The sequence below is a fragment of the Hypanus sabinus genome, unplaced genomic scaffold (genome assembly GCF_030144855.1).
Source record: "Hypanus sabinus isolate sHypSab1 unplaced genomic scaffold, sHypSab1.hap1 scaffold_259, whole genome shotgun sequence".
NCBI classification, from domain to species: Eukaryota; Metazoa; Chordata; class Chondrichthyes; order Myliobatiformes; family Dasyatidae; genus Hypanus; species Hypanus sabinus.
In genome coordinates, this window is record NW_026780717.1 from 540,870 (window position 1) to 559,669 (window position 18,800).

The following is an 18,800-nucleotide window of genomic DNA, read 5'->3' on the forward strand; positions in this document are numbered from 1 at the left end:
AGGGTTGAGAGTCTCCTCGGCCCACGGTACACGGTACACGGAAGCACAACGAATGTGTGTGGCTGTCACTTCGTATAATCCATAGGAGTGGGTTTTGGAATATCTTGTGTTAACCCTTGCCTGGGTATGTTGTGTGGTAACCCCGGGAAGACGGTATTCCTCTGTCAGGTCACTTTCGCTGATAACTCGTCTGTGGACGGATTCAACGGATAAGAACTTCGTCGACGGTTATTTTGAAGTAACGGCCTTTTCTTTACGTTTCACCATGGATTACAAGCATCTCTCTCCCATCATTTATTCCGTAGATTACTGAATTTTCCTACTTTACCATTTAAAGACTCTAAGCTTTGTTCCCTCAGACTCGATAGTCTGGGAAATACATTTACACACATATACACTTAACACTGTTAACTTTCCTTTATTTCGTTGTTACTATATTATAAATAGATACTAATAAAGAGAGTGATTTTAACATCAAAACCAGACTCCAGTGTGAACTCTATTGCTGCTGGTTCGTTTCTAAAACGTTGCAGCTCGTAACACAGTTTTATAAAACTAGTTAGACCACATCTGGAGTGTTTCATACAGTTCTGGTCGCCCCCATTCTCGAAAGGATGTCGGGGCTTTGGACAGGGCACAGAAGAGGTTTACCAGGACACTGCCTGGATTAGAGAGCAGGAGCTATAACGAGAGGCTGGACAAACTTGTGTTGTTTTCTCCAGAGCGGCGCAGGCTGGGGTGAGACTGGATGGACGTTTATAAGATTACGAGAGGAATAGATAGAGTGGACAGACGATATATTTTTCCTGGGGGTTGAAATGTCTAATACATTTAAGGTGAGAGGAGATGTGAGCGGCAAGTTTGCTTCTTTCCACTGACTAATGAGTAGCTGGAGTCTCTGCCTTGGGGGGAGGGGGGAGGTGTCACCAATCCTGACGAGTAATCCCATTTGCCCCTCCCATTTAACCGCAGCATCTGCGTGGCCCCGCCTCCCGATGATGTAACAATCTCTTCGCGCATGTTCACAGTCTCCGGGTGGACGGTGTTATCCTCTCCGCTCAGAGCTGAAGTGGGTCGGCCGTGTGTTCGGGAAAGACTTTCGACTCTTCCTTCGAGATCACTCTCTGCGGGCCGAAGATATCACTTCAATACTTCGGTATTGAGACCGATCCCGAGCGGGGAGATCTGATGTTGGCCGTGAGCCCGGAACTGAGGGCCAGTTAATCATCTATTTTCCAGCTATCTGGGCTCGTCAGAAATGTGTCGACTTAACTTAATCTGCATTGAACGATCCAAACCAGGAGCCCAGGCTGTCTGTTTCAGCAGAATTGAAATGGAAGACTCGCAGACAGGTCACTTGTGTCTTGTGCCGCAGATTCGCCCCGCCTCCGCTTTGTGACGCCAGATCACGTGGTTGATTTTGGCCACTGACTGTGTTCAGGTATTAACTTCCCTGATCTCGCCTCGCTTCCTGGGGCTCCTCGCTTTTGTCGTGGGGCTTTTTGGCTGTTGTGTCTTCTCCCGGACTGGGGTGGGTGTGAAAGGTGAACGTCCCAGGTTGTGGGGATCTTTGATTTCACTGCCTGCTTTAGCGATGGACTGGGATGTCAAGGGGATGAATGGTTCGAGCTTCAGCACCACGCAGCGTGGTGTGTTCCTGAGCAAGGCACTTAGCCACACATTACTCCTGCACGTTTATAGCCCAGCGACGGCGGTCACTCCAGTATAGGCAAGACAAGATCTGTATCCTAGGATCTGTAATACAAATTTCCTGAAATGGACCAGTTTTAACCTGGAAATGGAGTGATAGTATAACAGTAAAGAAAGCACAACTTTTCCCTGTCAATTATCTGGTACCATTTTGTCTGTTATTGCTGGAAATGTGTTCAGTACAGTTGTTGCTAATGAGGTTCACATGAATAATCTCAGGAATGATCGGCTTTATGTGCGAGGAGCATTTGATGGTTCTGGACCTGTGCTCGATGGAGTTCAGAGGGACGGTGGAGGGATGTATGGTTAAATAAGCCTACCAAATGCTGAATAGCCTGGACATGAAGAGGATGTTTCCATTAGACAGGGAGTCTGTGATCTGACAGCACAGTCTCAGAATAAACTTGCTTCCCTTTAAAACTGAGATGAGAAAAATTTTTTGGCCAAGAGATGTCTGATATCTGGAATTTGTTGCCGCAGAATTTGTTTGAGGCTGCCATTTGGGTATATTTGTGAAGATTAATATACTGATGATTGCTGAGTAGCTTCAGTGTTACAGGAGGAAGACAGGAATATGGTGTTGGAATAAAAATCAGTCGTGGTTGAATGGTGGGCAGACCAGATGGATTGAATCACCTAATTCTGTTCCTGTGTCTTATATCTTACCGTGACTGAATGATGGCTCCTTCTTATCCCGTATCGTCTGTGTCATGTGAGGGACAATAAAAGATTGTTCACTGAGATCATTATATTTGCCTTCAACGTTTAAATTTCAGTGAGTTTTCTTCCTAGTAACATTAAGCAGAAATGTTTGGTCCTCCTTTTCATTGTTAACGTGCTTCATTATCTTTCATGTTAAAGTTAAAACTGCGGTGAGAGATTTATTGGAAGAAAACGCATGACTGAAGACGAGGGAACAGCAACATGTGAACCAGCCCGAGGATTGAGAGCACTGACTGGAGAGGACCCATATGACTCGGAGATTCCAGTGATTCAGTCAGGAGAAAGTTTGGTGAGTCTCATTTACTCAAACACTGGTCCTTTAGGCATTACATACCTGTACAAAGGAAGGTACAAAATAGTTGGGAGTGAGACAGAATGTGCCCAGAAGAACCAGTTATGCCAGTACCAGTCAGACACAGTTGTGAAGAAGCCCCCACCTCCAATATTCCCTTTAAATTTTTCGCCCTTCTCCCTTAACCCATGTCCTCTGGTTTTTTTTCTCCCTTAGCCTCAGTGGAAAAAGACTGCTTGCATTCACTCTATCTGTACCCATCATAATTTTATACACCTCTATCAAATCACCCCTCATTCTCCTACACTCCAGGGAATAAAGTCCTACCCTATTCAACCTTTCTCTGTAACTCAGTTTCTCAAGTCCTGGCAACACCCTTGTAAACCTTCTCTGCACTCTTTCAACCTTATTAATATCCTTCCTGTAATTCGTTGACCAAAACTGCACACAATACTCCAAATTCCCCCTCACTATTGCAATATACAACCACACCATTACATTCCAACTCTTATACTCAGTACTTTGATTTATAAAGGCCAATGTACCATCTCATTACTGCCCTATCTACATGTGATGCCACTTTTAGGGAATTTTCTATCAGTATTCCTAGATCCCTCTGTTCTAGTGCACTCCTCAGTGCCCTACCTTTTACCTTGTATGTTCTATATTGGTTTGACCTTCCAAAGTGCAATACCTCACACTTGTCTGTATTAAACTCCATCTGCCATTTTTCCAGCTGGTCCAGATCCCTCTGCAAGCTTTGAAAATCTTCCTCACGGTGCACTACAGCTCCAATCTTTGTATCATCAACAAATTTGCTGATCCAATTTACCAAATTATTATCCAGATCATTGATATAGATGACAAATAACAATGGACCCAGCACTGATCCCTGTGGCACACCACCTGTCACAGGCCTCCACTCAAGAATAGCAATCCTCCACGACCACTCTCTGACTTCTCCCTTTCTCAATTCCCATTCAAATTTACTACCTCACCATGTATACCTAGTGACTGAATGTTCCTAACTAACCTCCCATGCGGGACCTTGTCAAAGGCCTTACTGAAGTCCATACAGACAACATCCACTGCCTTGCCTTCATCCACTTTCCTTGTAACCGCCTCGAAAATCTCTAATATATTTGTTAAACATGACCTACCGTGCACAAAGCCGTGTTGACTCTCCCTAATAAGTCCCTGTCTATCTAAATAATTGTCGATCCTATCTCTTCGTACTCCTTCCAATAACTTACCCATGACCTACATCAAACTTTCAAGCCTATGATTTCCTGGATTACTTTTAGAGCCTGCTTTAAACAACGGAACAACATGAGCTATCCTCCAAATCTCTGGCACCTCACCCGTAGATAACGACATTTAAATATATCTGCCAGGGCCTCTGCAATTTCAACACTAGTCTCCTTCAAGGTCCGAGGGAATACCCTGTCAGGTCCTGGAGATTTATCTACTCACCTCAAGGTAGCAAGCACCTCCTCCTCTTCTATCTGTATAGGTTCCATGACCTCAATACTTGTTTGCCTTATTCCATTGACTCCATGCCAGTTTCCTTAGTAAATTCAGACACAAAAAAAACATTTAACAACTCCCCAATTTCTTTTGGTTCCATGCATAGCCAACCACTCTGATCTTCAAGATGACCAATTTTATCCCTTAACTATCCTTTTGCTATTAATATATCTGTGGAAGCTCTTACTATCCTTCACCTTGACTGCCAACGCCACCTCATGTCTTCTTTCAGTCCTCCTGATTTCTTCCTTAAGTATTTTTTTGCACTTTTTATACCCCTCAAGTACCTTCTTTGCTCCCTGATTCTTACACATGTCATACATCTCTCTCTTCTTTATCAGAGTTCCAATATCCATCGAGAACCAAGGTTCTTTATTCTTATACACTTTGGCTTTAATCCTGAGACTTTGTTCCCAGGGTGTACTCATGGGCCGTCCAGAAATGATTTCAGCTGGTGACAACCCTGTTTTCCTCTGTGGGGTAACCCTCATGTGGAATCGGGCTAATGGTCGGACCTTCAACCAAGTGAGTCCAGTCTCCACTGTTAGTCTGGCCAGTTTACTCTTCAGAGTGCCATTGGCTCTTTCCACACTGCCAGCGGCCCGTGGGTGGTGTACACAGTGGAATTGTTGCTTGATAGCTAGTTTGTTACATACTCCTTCATTTACTTTCACCATAAAGTGTGGGCCATTGTTGAACTCAGCATCTCTGGCTTGTACCTGGGAATTATTTCCCATAATAATACCTTCACAACAGTCACAGCAGTATTAATGGTAGTTGGAATAGCTTCAATCCATCTATTAAACACATCTATAATAACTAAGCAGTATCTATAGCAATGTACTCTAGGCAATTCAATAAAATCAACTTGTAGACATGAAAAAGATCCACCTGTCAAGGGAGTCGTACCCGATGTGCAGGGTACAGGTTACCAACCATTCCCTCCTTTCCCAGGTGTGTCAAAAATTGTATTGGTAAAAATTGTGTTGGAACACAAACCTGTCCCACTAGGTGATCCAAAAACTTAGGCCGGGGACTTTCTTGCACCCCATATGGGACCACAGTTTTCACTCCTCCTCAGAGGCGTCCCCCTGAGAAGAACAAAACTCGAGGTAGCTGCAGAACAGTGAGTAAGTTGTCATTACTAATGGGGTGGCCAGAGGAAGTCAAGAATCCCCATGTTCCTAGAGAGCCCCGTAGTCATGTGCAATTCCAAATGCATAATGGGAGTCTGTGTGAACGTTCCCACTTCTGTCTGTTGCTGGGATACAGGCACGAGTCAGAGCAAACAGCTCAGCCTTCTGGGCGGAGACAGCTGCTTCAAAAGAGGCCTGTTCAGTTACTTCACTGTCCGTCACTATCGCATCGTTTCCCTGCTGGATCCACAAAAGAGCTTCCATCCTCATAAAACGTTGCCTCAGGCTAGAGGGGGTATTGCAGAATGGATGGGAGAGTCTGTCCTTCTTTCCCAGTGATCCGGACGGGCTAGAGGGGGCATTGCAGAAAGGATGGGAGAGTCTGTCCTTCTTTCCCAGTGATCCGGACGGGCTAGAGGGGGTATTGCAGAATGGATGGGAGAGTCTGTCCTTCTTTCCCAGTGATCCAGACGGGCTAGAGGGGGTATTGTAGAATGGATGGGAGAGTCTGTCCTTCTTTCCCAGTGATCCGGACGGGCTAGAGGGGGTATTGCAGAATGGTTGGGAGAGTCTGTCCTTCTTTCACTGTGATCCAGACAGGAGGGCGGACTTCATGGACTGAAATTGCCCAGAGATGGGGTACAACATCTTGGGTTCAGTCACTATTAAAAGAATGTCTTACCAGATGTCCAGTCTTCACCTCAGACTCCTTCTAGTATCGGAGTTGGCCCACGGCCAAGTCTTGCCAGTCTCCCTTGGTGCTGGAGGCCTGTTTCGTCATGGTGTAGGCCAGGAGCACTCGGCTCATTGGCTTGAACCCAGGTCAGACCCTGAAGGTGGTATTGGGAACCTCCAGTCCTGTCTGTCACCAAAAGAAATCTGGAACCTCGGCCAGAAATGCAATGCAGTCTCTTCCTTTAACCTCTCCAATCACCGTGACTGGGAATTTCTGTCCCTCGGGGTGCATAATATTGGCTTTCCTCAGTTGAGCACCACGTAGGGTCATAGCACAGAGTCACATGAGAGTCGGCCACTGGAAGAAGGGGTTCAAATGTACTGGAGTCCAGATAAAGTGCCCACCACTGGGTGGTCAGAGGAAGCTATCAGTTGTTAGCAGTTCCAGCATGATATCCTTGTCCATGCATAGAATCTCAACTTCCAACGGACAGAGCAAGTCTCTCCCTACGAGATTACACCCCCGTCTGGTGGTGACAGTAAATGAAACCTCACACTGGTTCCCCTGGAATTCCACCTGCAGTGGCTGGGTACGTGAATAAATACGTTCTGTGCCTTCGAACACTGACAGAGTGATTGTAGCGTCTGATAGCTGGAATCCCTTTTCCGATACTATTTCCTGATCGAGAGTGGTTGTGGTTGCCCTCATATCAATCATAAATGGAACTGGATTTCCAGCAACTTGCAATATTACATTGGGCTCTTCCTGAGGGTTGGCAGTCATGGTTGGAAGGATCTTCTTGTCAACTTCTAAAAGGGTTGTTGTCCCCACCTGTCACTTGGTAGGTTTTTGTTCCCATTTCTGTTCCTCAGATATAGCCCGCTCGCGTCCTTCCCGCTGAGCATATTCACCTTTAATATTAGTTCCCTTCGGGGTTGATCGGGATTCGAAATTTGGGTCCTAATGATATGTCAAAGCTCATGGCATTCGATTTTGGTCATTGTCAGGCCAATCCATATTATTTGTTTTAATCATGTTGGCTAACTCAGTTGGTAGGCATTGGAGCAGTAGGGCATTGAACTCGGGGGAAAGATTCCCATCATTAAAGGCTTGGTCTCCTGCAAAGGTGCCGTAGCAGGACACAAGTCACTCCCAATAGTCTGGTCCCGATTCCCCAGGCTTAGGATTGCATTCAAGTACTTTAGTGATGTTTACAGGTTGTTGGAGAGCCCTTTCCAAGGCTTGAATAATCTGGTCAGTCTGTTCATTCTCATTATGGTTTTCACCTGGAACTCCTGATAGCTGTAACTCCTGTATCTCAATTCTGCCTTCCCTTTTTGCCTCTCATCAGCTGAGAGAATCATGCAGCAGTTAAATCTTGAGGAGTCGCATTAAACATTTGTATGGTACCGTGGACACACTGAGCAAACTGCGCTGTTTTTTTCTTTTCTATCTGTGGCCTGATTCATGATCATTATCATTTCTTGAGGCTTCCAGGGAGCATACACAGGAATCACAGAGGGCTGTCCGTCTTCCTATTCCGAGGGGGAGCGTTTGCTACTGCTGTTCAGGAGGATTTAAACTAATGTGGCAGGGGGATGGGATGGCAGTGCAGAGAGACAGAGGGGTGAAGAACGACAGTAGAAGCAAAAAGTAGTAAGGTGAAAAGTAAACATGGCAGGCAGTCAAATCCAGGGCAAAAATCAAAAAGGGCCACTTCTCAACATAATTGTATAAGGGCTAAGAGTGTGGTAGAAACAAGCCTGAACGCTTTGTGTGTCAATGCAAGGAGCATTTGTAATAAGGTGAAGGAATTGAATGTGCAGATAGTTATTAATGAATATGATATAGTTGGAATCACAGAGACATGGCTCCAGGGAGACCGAGGATAGGAGCTCAACATCCAGGGATATTCAATATTCAGGAGGGATAGACAGGAAAGAAAAGGAGGTGGGGTAGCGTTGCTGGTTAGAGAAGAGATTAACACAATAGAAAAGAAGGAAATTAGCCTGGAGGATGTGGAATCGATATGGGTAGAGCTGCGTAACACTAAGGGGCATAAAACGCTGGTGGGATTTGTGTACAGGCCACCTAACAGTAGTAGTGAAGTTGGGGATGGCATTAAACAGGAAATTAGAAATGCGTGCAAAAAAGGAACAGCAGTTATAATGGGTGACTTCAATCTACATATAGATTGGGTGAACCAAATTGGTAAGGGTGCTGAGGAAGAGGATTTCTTAGAATGTGTGCTGGATGGTTTTCTGAACCAACACGTCGAGGAACCAACTAGAGAGCAGGTCATTCTAGACTGGGTATTGAGCAATGAGGAAGGGTTAATTAGCAATCTTGTCATGCGATGCTCCTTGTGTAAGAGTGACCATAATATGGTGGAATTCTTCATTAAGATGGAGAGTGACATAGTTAATTCAGAACCAAATGTTCTGAAATTAACAACGGGCAACTTTGAAGATGTGAGACTTGAAGTAGCTAAGACAGACTGGCAAATGATATTTAAAGGGTTGACAGTGGATAGAAACATAGAAAATAGGTGCAGGAGTAGGCCATTCGGCTGTTCGTGCCTGCACCGCCATTCAGTATGATCATGGCTGATCATCCAACTCAGAACCCTGTACCTGCTTTCTCTCCATAACCTCGATCCCTTTAGCCATATCTAACTCCCTCTTAAATATAGCCAATGAACTGGCCTCAACTGTTTCCTGTGGCAGAGAATTCCACAGATTCTCCACTCTTTGTGTGAAGACGTTTTTCCTCTTCTGGGTCCTAAAAGTCTTCCCCTTTATCCTTAAACTGTGACCCTTCGTTCTGGACTCCCCCAACATCGGAAACAATCTTCCTGCATCTAGCCTGTCCAATCCCTTTAGAATTTTATATGTTTCAATAAGATTCCCCATCAATCTTCTAAATTCCAGTGAGTATAAGCCTAGTCCAACCAGTCTTCCTTCATATGAAAGTCCTGTCATCCCAGGAATCAATCTGGTGAACCTTTTGATTAGGGGACTAAAACTGCACACAATACTCTAGGTGCGGTCTCACCAAGGCCTTGTACAACTGCAGTAGAACCTCCCTGCTCCTGTACTCAAATCCTTTTGCTATGAATGCCAGCATACCTTTCGCCTTTTTCACCGCCTGCTGTACCTGCATGCCTCCCTTCAATGACTGGTGTACAATGACACCCAGGTCTCGTTGCACCTCCCCTTTTCCTAAACGGCCACCGTTCAGATAATAATCTGTTTTCCTGTTCTTGCAACCAAAATAGATTACCTCATATTTATCCACATTAAATTGCATCTGCCAAGAATTTGCCCACTCACCTAACTTATTAAAGTCACCCTGCATCCTCTTAGCATCCTCCTCACAGCTAACACCGCTGCCCAGCTTCGTGTCATCCGCAAACTTGGAGATGCTGCATTTAATTCCCTCATCTACATAATTAATATATATATTGTAAACAACTGGAGTCCCAGCACTGAGCCTTGCGGTACCCCACTAGTCACTGCCTGCCATTCTGAAAAGGTCCAGTTTACTCCCACTCTTTTCTTCCTGTCAGCCAGACAATTCTCTATCCACATCAATACCATACCCCCAATACCGTGTGCTTTAAGTGTACACACTAATCTCCTGTGTGAGACCTTGTAAAAAGCCTTTTGAAAATCTAAATATACCACATCTACTGGCTCTCCCCTATCGACTCTTATTAGTTACATCTTCAAAAAATTCTATAAGGTTCGTCAGACATGACTTTCCTTTCACAAATCCATGCTGAATTTGTCCGATGATTTCACCTTTTTCCAAATGTGCTGTTATCACATCTTTGATAACCAACTCTAGCATTCTCCCCACCACCGACATCAGACTAACCGGTCTATAATTCCCCGGTTTTTCTCTCCCTCCTTTTTTAAAAAGTGGGGTTACATTAGCCACCCTCCAATCCTCAGGAACTAATCCAGAATCTAAGGAGTTTTGAAAAATTATCACTAATGCATCCACTATTTCTTGGGCTACTCTGGGATGCAGACCATCTGGCCCTGGGGATTTATCTGCCTTTAATCCCTTCAATTTACCTAACACCACTGCCCTACTAACATGTATTTCCCTCAGTTCCTCCATCTCACTAGAACCTCGGTCCCCTATAATTTCCGGAAGATTATTTATGTCCTCCTTAGTGAAGACAGAACCAAAGTAGTTATTCAATTGGTGTGCCATGTCTTTGTTCCCTATGATCAATTCACCTGTTTCTGATTGTAAAGGTCCTTACATTTGTCTTGACCAATCTTTTTCTTTTCACATATCTGTAAAAGCTGTTACAGTCAGTTTTTATGTTCCCTGCCGGCTTTCTCTCATAATATTTTTTCCCTTTCCTAATTAAGCCCTTTGTCCTCCTCTACTGGTCTCTGAATTTCTCCCAGTCCTCAGGTGTGCCGCTTTTTTTTTGCTAATTTATCTGTTTCTTCTTTGGACTTGATACTATCCTTAATTTCCCTTGTCAGCCACAGGTGCACTACCTTCCCTGGCTTATTCTTTTGCCAAACTGGGATGAAGAATTGTTGTAGTTCATCCATGCAATCTTTAAATGCTTGCCATTGCATATTCACCGTCAACCCTTTAAGTATCATTTGCCAGTCTATCTTAGCTAATTCACATCTTATACCTTCAAAGTTACCTTTCTTTAAGTTCAGAACCTTTGTTTCTGAATTAACTATGTCACTCTCCATCTTAATGAAGAATTTCACCATATAATGGTCACTCTTACCCAAGGGGCCTCGCACGACAAGATTGCTAACTAACTCTTCCTTTTTGCTCAATACCCAATGTAGAATGGCCTGCTCTCTAGTTGGTTCCACAACATTCATATGCAATGGCAAGCATTTAAAGATTGCATGGATGAACTACAACATGTTTTAAGTTTTTCAGCTTAAACCTATTCCCCCTCGTGTTAGCTGTTTCAGCCCTGGGGAAAAAGCCTCTGGCTATCCACACGACCAATGGCTCTCATCATCTTATACACTTGCATGATTTTCTCCAGGTTGAATAAGACGATGAGCTCACTGTGGTTTTGACGTTCTCTCTCTCTCTCTCTCTCTCTCTCTCTCTCTCTCTCTCTCTCTCCTTGTGTCTAATGTCACAGTCCCGCCTCACTCAGGCACCTAAAGTGACACTCACAGTAAGCGAACCTGCGGTCTCGTAACACAATGCACCTCTAAAGTCTGACAGCAGACTAGCAAGTGAATCTTCGATGGTGCAGAGTCAAAAACCAAAAAGTTGCCAGCCTGAGTCAGCGCTTTGGGGCTCCAGAGAGCGATGGGTTCTAGAGTTTACCAGGAGGAGGAGGAGGAATTAGACCAGCAGGATATGGCTACAAAAGAAAGGTCAGAAACATTTGGAAACTGGTTGACCGGAAAAAAAGGTGGATAATTTTGGGCAGCAAATGTGGAGAGGAATTAAAAAGACAATGTTTAGTAAGAGCCCCTTCCGCATGCCTAGACTATGTACTCCGCTGCTTTGTTGCTCTCTGAATTGCAGAGTTCCTCCAGCTTTTTGTGTGTGTGCGTCTCTGTATTTCCAGCAACTGCAGAATCTCCTGTGTTTTATATCTGCATTTTACTTTGGCGTTATATACACGTTGATATTGAGTATATTGTTTATGGGAGCCACTTTCTGCGTTAAAACAGCTGCAGATTTTTCTATACACTCTATAAAAAAAAAAGAGGCATGGACATTGAACCGGTGCTTGCAGAAATGTTTAATGGCACCGTGATTACCCATAGGGCCATGCGTTAAGAATTTCGCCGATGCTGAAGCGCTGATGAAATGCGCAGTACACAGAAGGGTTTGAAAATGTCAGGTGCAGGTAATAGCGATTCTCCGTGTTTTTATCTTAAACACCAACTTCGTGACAATTCCTGTGAAATCTGGACACCGTGGCCAACAATCCTGCTCTTGTCCCTGTCTCTCAGCACCACAATCCGTACACGGGCCCCGGGGAGCTTCCGGCTGCTGAGTGAATGGAAACCGATCGATCTTTCAGACAGAGCTGAGCTCCAGCTATAATAAAGGCAAGGATTAGGAACTCAGAGAAAGGGAACAAAATCTTTTACATCACCAGTTGAGAAAATCTCCTTTGTTCTACCTCCAATCACTAATAAGAGAAAATCTGAAGATGCTGGAAATCCAAGCAACATGCACAAAATGCTAGAGGAATTCAGCATTAGTACTCTTTTCCATAGCTGCTGCCTGCCCTGCTGAGTTCCTCCAGCATTTTGTGTCTATTGCTTGTTCTACCTCCTCTGGTTCTGGACTTTTCTACCGGTGAGAGCATGTATTGTCCCATTCTCTCTGGGTACTGAATGATATCAAGCACCTTTGCCCTGGGCAGCAAGTAGCTTTCACATCACAAATGTGCCAGACTCCAGTGAGACAAAAAGACTACTGCCCTTCCCTTCGTATTCATTGGCATTGCAATCACTGAGTTTCACCACTGTCAGTCTTTGTCTGATGTGTGTATTGTGGCAATGCAAACATTGCTGGAGAATTGGGGAAGGCTTCAGGGGAATATAGAAACTGAGTTCACCACTGTCATTCATTGGGGTGGGGAGGGTTCAGGGGAAATATTTATGTAGAATACAGAAACTGGTGATACTTGTGTGTATTCTGGTGTTGCAAAAGTTGCTGGAGAATTTGCAAGTGGGAAGAAGTGGAATGATATTTGGAAATCTGACTTGTTAAAGCATAACTTAGCAAGCAAACAAAATATGGACAATATGCAAAAACTTTGGTGAGAAAATCCTTCATTACCCATTACAGGCCTACTACATAGGTTGTGTGAGAGTGTGGATTGAACCCAGAGGAGATCAAAGTTCCTATTGACTGTGATTTTCTAGCTGTGAAAATGAATACCTCTCTACATAAAACTCACCGTGCACATCTTTTCACTGGGTAAAAAAAAATGCACAGTGCAAGATTTATGTACACACTTGTTATTACAAATTAGAGGGAAGATGGGGAGACCTGTAGTGTCCCTGATGCCCTCACTTACAAGAAATGCATCCAGCTGCAGCTTGTAACCCTGCACTTTAAGGAGTTGGAACTTGAAACGCATATGGGAATTGATGGTCATTCCAGATACCAGCACTCTGCCCAGTCAGGAGATGATTTATCTTCCAACTTGGGTTTAACCTCACTGTAACAGTGTGATACCAAATCAAATCTTGGCAATTCAAGTAATCGCATCTGAAATGTTGTCCTACACTCATTGATGGATTTTGTAAATCTTTTACAGGTTAAAAACTGGAAGGAATATGTCTCCAGGAACCTCAAACACGGCACAACAATTTTCTTGTCTCTGTCTGGATATTTAAGAAGTGGAGCAAGGGATTCAATCGGCCATCCTTCCTGCTCAGACTGTGGGGAGGGATTCTCTTGGTCATCTGACCAACTAGCAAGCCGGGCATTTTACACAGGAGAGAGGCCGTTCACCCGCACAGACAGTGGGAATCGATTCACTTGGTCATTTCAACTGAAGGTACATCAGCAAGTTCACACTGGGCAAGGCCATTCATCTATTCTGTGTGTGAGAAAGGATTCTATCGGGCATCCCACCTGCGGACAGACCAGTCAGATGACACTGGGCAGAGCTGGTCATCTGCTGAATTTCGGGGAAGGGATTCTTTCAGTCATCTGACCTAATGGCACACCAGCGTGTTCACACCAGGGGGCAGGCATTCACCTGCACAGTCTGTGGGAAAGGATTCACTGCATCATCCAACCTACAGAGACATCAGCGTGTTCACACTGGGGAGAAGCCATTCACCTGCTCAGTCTGTGGGAAGGGATTCACTCAGTCATCCCACCTACAGAGTCATCAGCGAGTTCACACTGGGGAGAAGCCGTTCACCTGCTCAGTCTGTGGGAAGGGATTCTCTCAGTCATCCAACCTACAGAATCATCAGCGAGTTCACACTGGGGAGAAGCCGTTCACCTGTTCAGAATGTGGGATAGGATTCACTCAGTCATCCCAACTACTGGCACATCAGTCAGTTCATAATGGTGAGTGGCCATTCACCTGCTCAGTCTGTGGGAAGGGATTCACTCAGTCATCCAACCTACAGAGTCATCAGCGAGTTCACACTGGGGAGAAGCCGTTCACCTGCTCAGTCTGTATGAAGGGATTCACTCAGTTATCCAGCCTACAGAGTCATCAGCGAGTTCACACTGGGGAGAAGCCATTCACCTGCTCAGACTGTGGGAAGAGTTTCACTCGGTCATCCCAACTACTGGCACACCAGTCAGTTCATACTGGGGAGAAGCCATACACCTGCTCAGTCTGTGGGAAGGGATTCTCTGAGTCATCCAGATTACTGAGTCATCAGCGAGTTCATACTGGGGAGAAGCCATTCACCTGCTCAGACTGTGGGAAGGGATTCACTCAGTCATCCAATCTACAGAATCATCAGCGAATTCACACTGGGGAGAAGCCATTCACCTGCTCAGTCTGTGGGAAGGGATTCACTCAGTCATCCACCCTACTGAGTCATCAGCGTGTTCACACTGGGGAGAGGCCATTCACTTGCTCAGTCTGTGGGAAGGGATTCTCTCACTCATCCACCCTACAGAGACACCAGCGAGTTCACAGTGGGGAGAGACCATTCACCTGCTCAGTCTGTGGGAAGGGATTCACTCAGTCATCTGACCTAATGGCACACCAGCGTGTTCACACCAGGGGGCAGGCATTCACCTGCACAGTCTGTGGGAAGGGATTCACTCAGTCATCCCAACTACAGAATCATCAGCGAGTTCACACTGGGGAGTGGCCGTTCACCTGCTCAGAATGTGGGAAAAGATTCACTCAGTCATCCACCCTACTGAGTCATCAGCGTGTTCACACTGGGGAGAGGCCATTCACTTGCTCAGTCTGTGGGAAGGGATTCTCTCACTCATCCACCCTACAGAGACACCAGCGAGTTCACAGTGGGGAGAGACCATTCACCTGCTCAGTCTGTGGGAAGGGATTCACTCAGTCATCCATCCTACGGAGTCATCAGCGAGTTCACACTGGGGAGAAGCCATTTACCTGCTCAGTCTGTGGGAAGGGATTCACTCAGTTATCCAGCCTGCAGAGTCATCAGCGATTTCACACTGGGGAGAAGCCATTCACCTGCTCAGTCTGTGGGAAGGGATTCACTCGGTCATCCATCCTACAGAGTCATCAGCGAGTTCACACTGGGGAGAAGCCGTTCACCTGCTCAGTCTGTATGAAGGGATTCACTCAGTTATCCAGCCTACAGAGTCATCAGCGAGTTCACACTGGGGAGAAGCCATTCACCTGCTCAGACTGTGGGAAGAGTTTCACTCGGTCATCCCAACTACTGGCACACCAGTCAGTTCATACTGGGGAGAAGCCATACACCTGCTCAGTCTGTGGGAAGGGATTCTCTGAGTCATCCAGATTACTGAGTCATCAGCGAGTTCATACTGGGGAGAAGCCATTCACCTGCTCAGACTGTGGGAAGGGATTCACTCAGTCATCCAATCTACAGAATCATCAGCGAATTCACACTGGGGAGAAGCCATTCACCTGCTCAGTCTGTGGAAAGGGATTCACTCGGTCATCCCACCTACAGAATCATCAGCGAGTTCACACTGGGGAGAAGCCATTCATCTGCTCAGAATGCGGGAAGGGATTCACTCAGTCATCCACCCTACTGAGTCACCAGCGAGTTCACACTGGGGAGAAGCCATTCACCTGCACAGTATGTGGGAAGGGATTCACTCGTTCATCCACCCTACAGAGTCATCAGCGAGTTCACACTGGGGAGAAGCCGTTCACCTGCTCAGTCTGTATGAAGGGATTCACTCAGTTATCCAGCCTACAGAGTCATCAGCGAGTTCACACTGGGGAGAAGCCGTTCACCTGCTCAGACTGTGGGAAGAGTTTCACTCGGTCATCCCAACTACTGGCACACCAGTCAGTTCATACTGGGGAGAAGCCATACACCTGCTCAGTCTGTGGGAAGGGATTCTCTGAGTCATCCAGATTACTGAGTCATCAGCGAGTTCATACTGGGGAGAAGCCATTCACCTGCTCAGACTGTGGGAAGGGATTCACTCAGTCATCCAATCTACAGAATCATCAGCGAATTCACACTGGGGAGAAGCCATTCACCTGCTCAGTCTGTGGGAAGGGATTCACTCAGTCATCCACCCTACTGAGTCATCAGCGTGTTCACACTGGGGAGAGGCCATTCACTTGCTCAGTCTGTGGGAAGGGATTCTCTCACTCATCCACCCTACAGAGACACCAGCGAGTTCACAGTGGGGAGAGACCATTCACCTGCTCAGTCTGTGGGAAGGGATTCACTCAGTCATCTGACCTAATGGCACACCAGCGTGTTCACACCAGGGGGCAGGCATTCACCTGCACAGTCTGTGGGAAGGGATTCACTCAGTCATCCCAACTACAGAATCATCAGCGAGTTCACACTGGGGAGTGGCCGTTCACCTGCTCAGAATGTGGGAAAAGATTCACTCAGTCATCCACCCTACTGAGTCATCAGCGTGTTCACACTGGGGAGAGGCCATTCACTTGCTCAGTCTGTGGGAAGGGATTCTCTCACTCATCCACCCTACAGAGACACCAGCGAGTTCACAGTGGGGAGAGACCATTCACCTGCTCAGTCTGTGGGAAGGGATTCACTCAGTCATCCATCCTACGGAGTCATCAGCGAGTTCACACTGGGGAGAAGCCATTTACCTGCTCAGTCTGTGGGAAGGGATTCACTCAGTTATCCAGCCTGCAGAGTCATCAGCGATTTCACACTGGGGAGAAGCCATTCACCTGCTCAGTCTGTGGGAAGGGATTCACTCGGTCATCCATCCTACAGAGTCATCAGCGAGTTCACACTGGGGAGAAGCCGTTCACCTGCTCAGTCTGTATGAAGGGATTCACTCAGTTATCCAGCCTACAGAGTCATCAGCGAGTTCACACTGGGGAGAAGCCATTCACCTGCTCAGACTGTGGGAAGAGTTTCACTCGGTCATCCCAACTACTGGCACACCAGTCAGTTCATACTGGGGAGAAGCCATACACCTGCTCAGTCTGTGGGAAGGGATTCTCTGAGTCATCCAGATTACTGAGTCATCAGCGAGTTCATACTGGGGAGAAGCCATTCACCTGCTCAGACTGTGGGAAGGGATTCACTCAGTCATCCAATCTACAGAATCATCAGCGAATTCACACTGGGGAGAAGCCATTCACCTGCTCAGTCTGTGGAAAGGGATTCACTCGGTCATCCCACCTACAGAATCATCAGCGAGTTCACACTGGGGAGAAGCCATTCATCTGCTCAGAATGCGGGAAGGGATTCACTCAGTCATCCACCCTACTGAGTCACCAGCGAGTTCACACTGGGGAGAAGCCATTCACCTGCACAGTATGTGGGAAGGGATTCACTCGTTCATCCACCCTACAGAGTCATCAGCGAGTTCACACTGGGGAGAAGCCTTTCACCTGCTCAGTCTGTGGGAAGGGATTCACACAGTTATCCAACCTACAGAGTCATCAGCGATTTCACACTGGGGAGAAGCCGTTCACCTGCTCAGACTGTGGGATAGGATTCACTCAGTCATCACAACTACTGGCACACCAGTCAGTTCACAGTGGCGACTGGCCGTTGTTATGAATCCCTGGGTTTCGTTTGCTGTGGACTGTTATTTTAAGAGAGAGAGAGATTAGGATGCCGATTCAGTCTGACTTGCAGCTTGTTTTCATTGCTCGCAGCTTGTTTAATTTTAACCGAGGACACAGACACTCAGAGTCAGATGGAGACAAAGGAGGAAAAATGGAAGGATCGAAACCAGGGAACTAGTGGCCAAGGGTCACTGTTTGGAACTTTCCTATGCCCATAAGGATGGGTTAATTATTGATTCACCGTACATCGAATGTGTGGTTGTCACCTCATTTGATCCTTAAGAGTGGATCGGATTTGGCGCATCCTGTGGAGACCACTTATGTGTTAACCCTTGCCTGGCTGTGGTGTGGTAGTTCACGAAGACGATACCGCTTGTGACAAGTCACTTTCGATGATAATTTGTATGTGGATTTGGAACGATGACGGATAAAATCTCCAGCAACTGTTCTCTCGTTTTACCACCATGGAACCTGTGCAATTCTACATATTTGACTTCTCTCGCCATTTACCCTGGATTATAAGTCTCTCTCTCTCATCGCCTATTCTGTAGTTGAACTGAACTTTAATACTTACCATCTCAAGACTGTAAGCCTTGTTTCCCCCGAGCTCAATAGTTCGGGAGTTATATTTACACACATTTATAAACGTAACACTGTTAACTTCTGTTTATCTTGTTTAAGTTGCAATTTTACAAGAAGATTCTAATAAAGACAGATTTAACATCAAAACCAGACTCCAGGTGTAGTCTATTGCTGCTGGCTTGTTTCTAAAGCATTATGGTTCATAACAAATTTGGGGCCTGCGTCTGGGATATGAACAAATTTGGGGGCTATTGATCGATGAATTATCGATTTGATTGAGGAAATCCCTTTTGATTTATTTGTGTGTGGAAATCAGCAGCAATGGACAATTATAAATTTCTGGAAGCGCCAACCCCTAAGGCATTAGGAAAAGCCAAAAAGAATGAATTGCTGACTGTTGCTAATGGGCTGAATCTTAAGCAGGTAAGGGGGTGTGAAGTACCAGGGCAA

At 45.9% G+C, this 18,800-nt stretch overlaps 1 protein-coding gene across 1 annotated transcript; it reads left to right on the forward strand.

Annotated features, from left to right (window-relative positions):
• The first annotated feature begins 9 nt into the window (after window positions 1–9).
• Window positions 10–18,497, forward strand: LOC132388042 (zinc finger protein 721-like). The gene is made up of 3 exons (XM_059960390.1): window positions 10–1,441; window positions 2,572–2,722; window positions 13,362–18,497. The coding sequence occupies exon 3, from the start codon at window positions 13,768–13,770 to the stop codon at window positions 17,758–17,760; it is 3,993 nt and encodes a 1,330-aa protein (XP_059816373.1). The 5' UTR covers window positions 10–1,441; window positions 2,572–2,722; window positions 13,362–13,767; the 3' UTR covers window positions 17,761–18,497.
• The last annotated feature ends 303 nt before the right edge of the window (window positions 18,498–18,800 follow it).

Excerpts from the sequence above, each read along its gene's own strand:
- LOC132388042 (XM_059960390.1), top strand. The coding sequence starts at position 13,768 with ATGGCACACCAGCGTGTTCACACCAGGGGGCAGGCATTCACCTGCACA.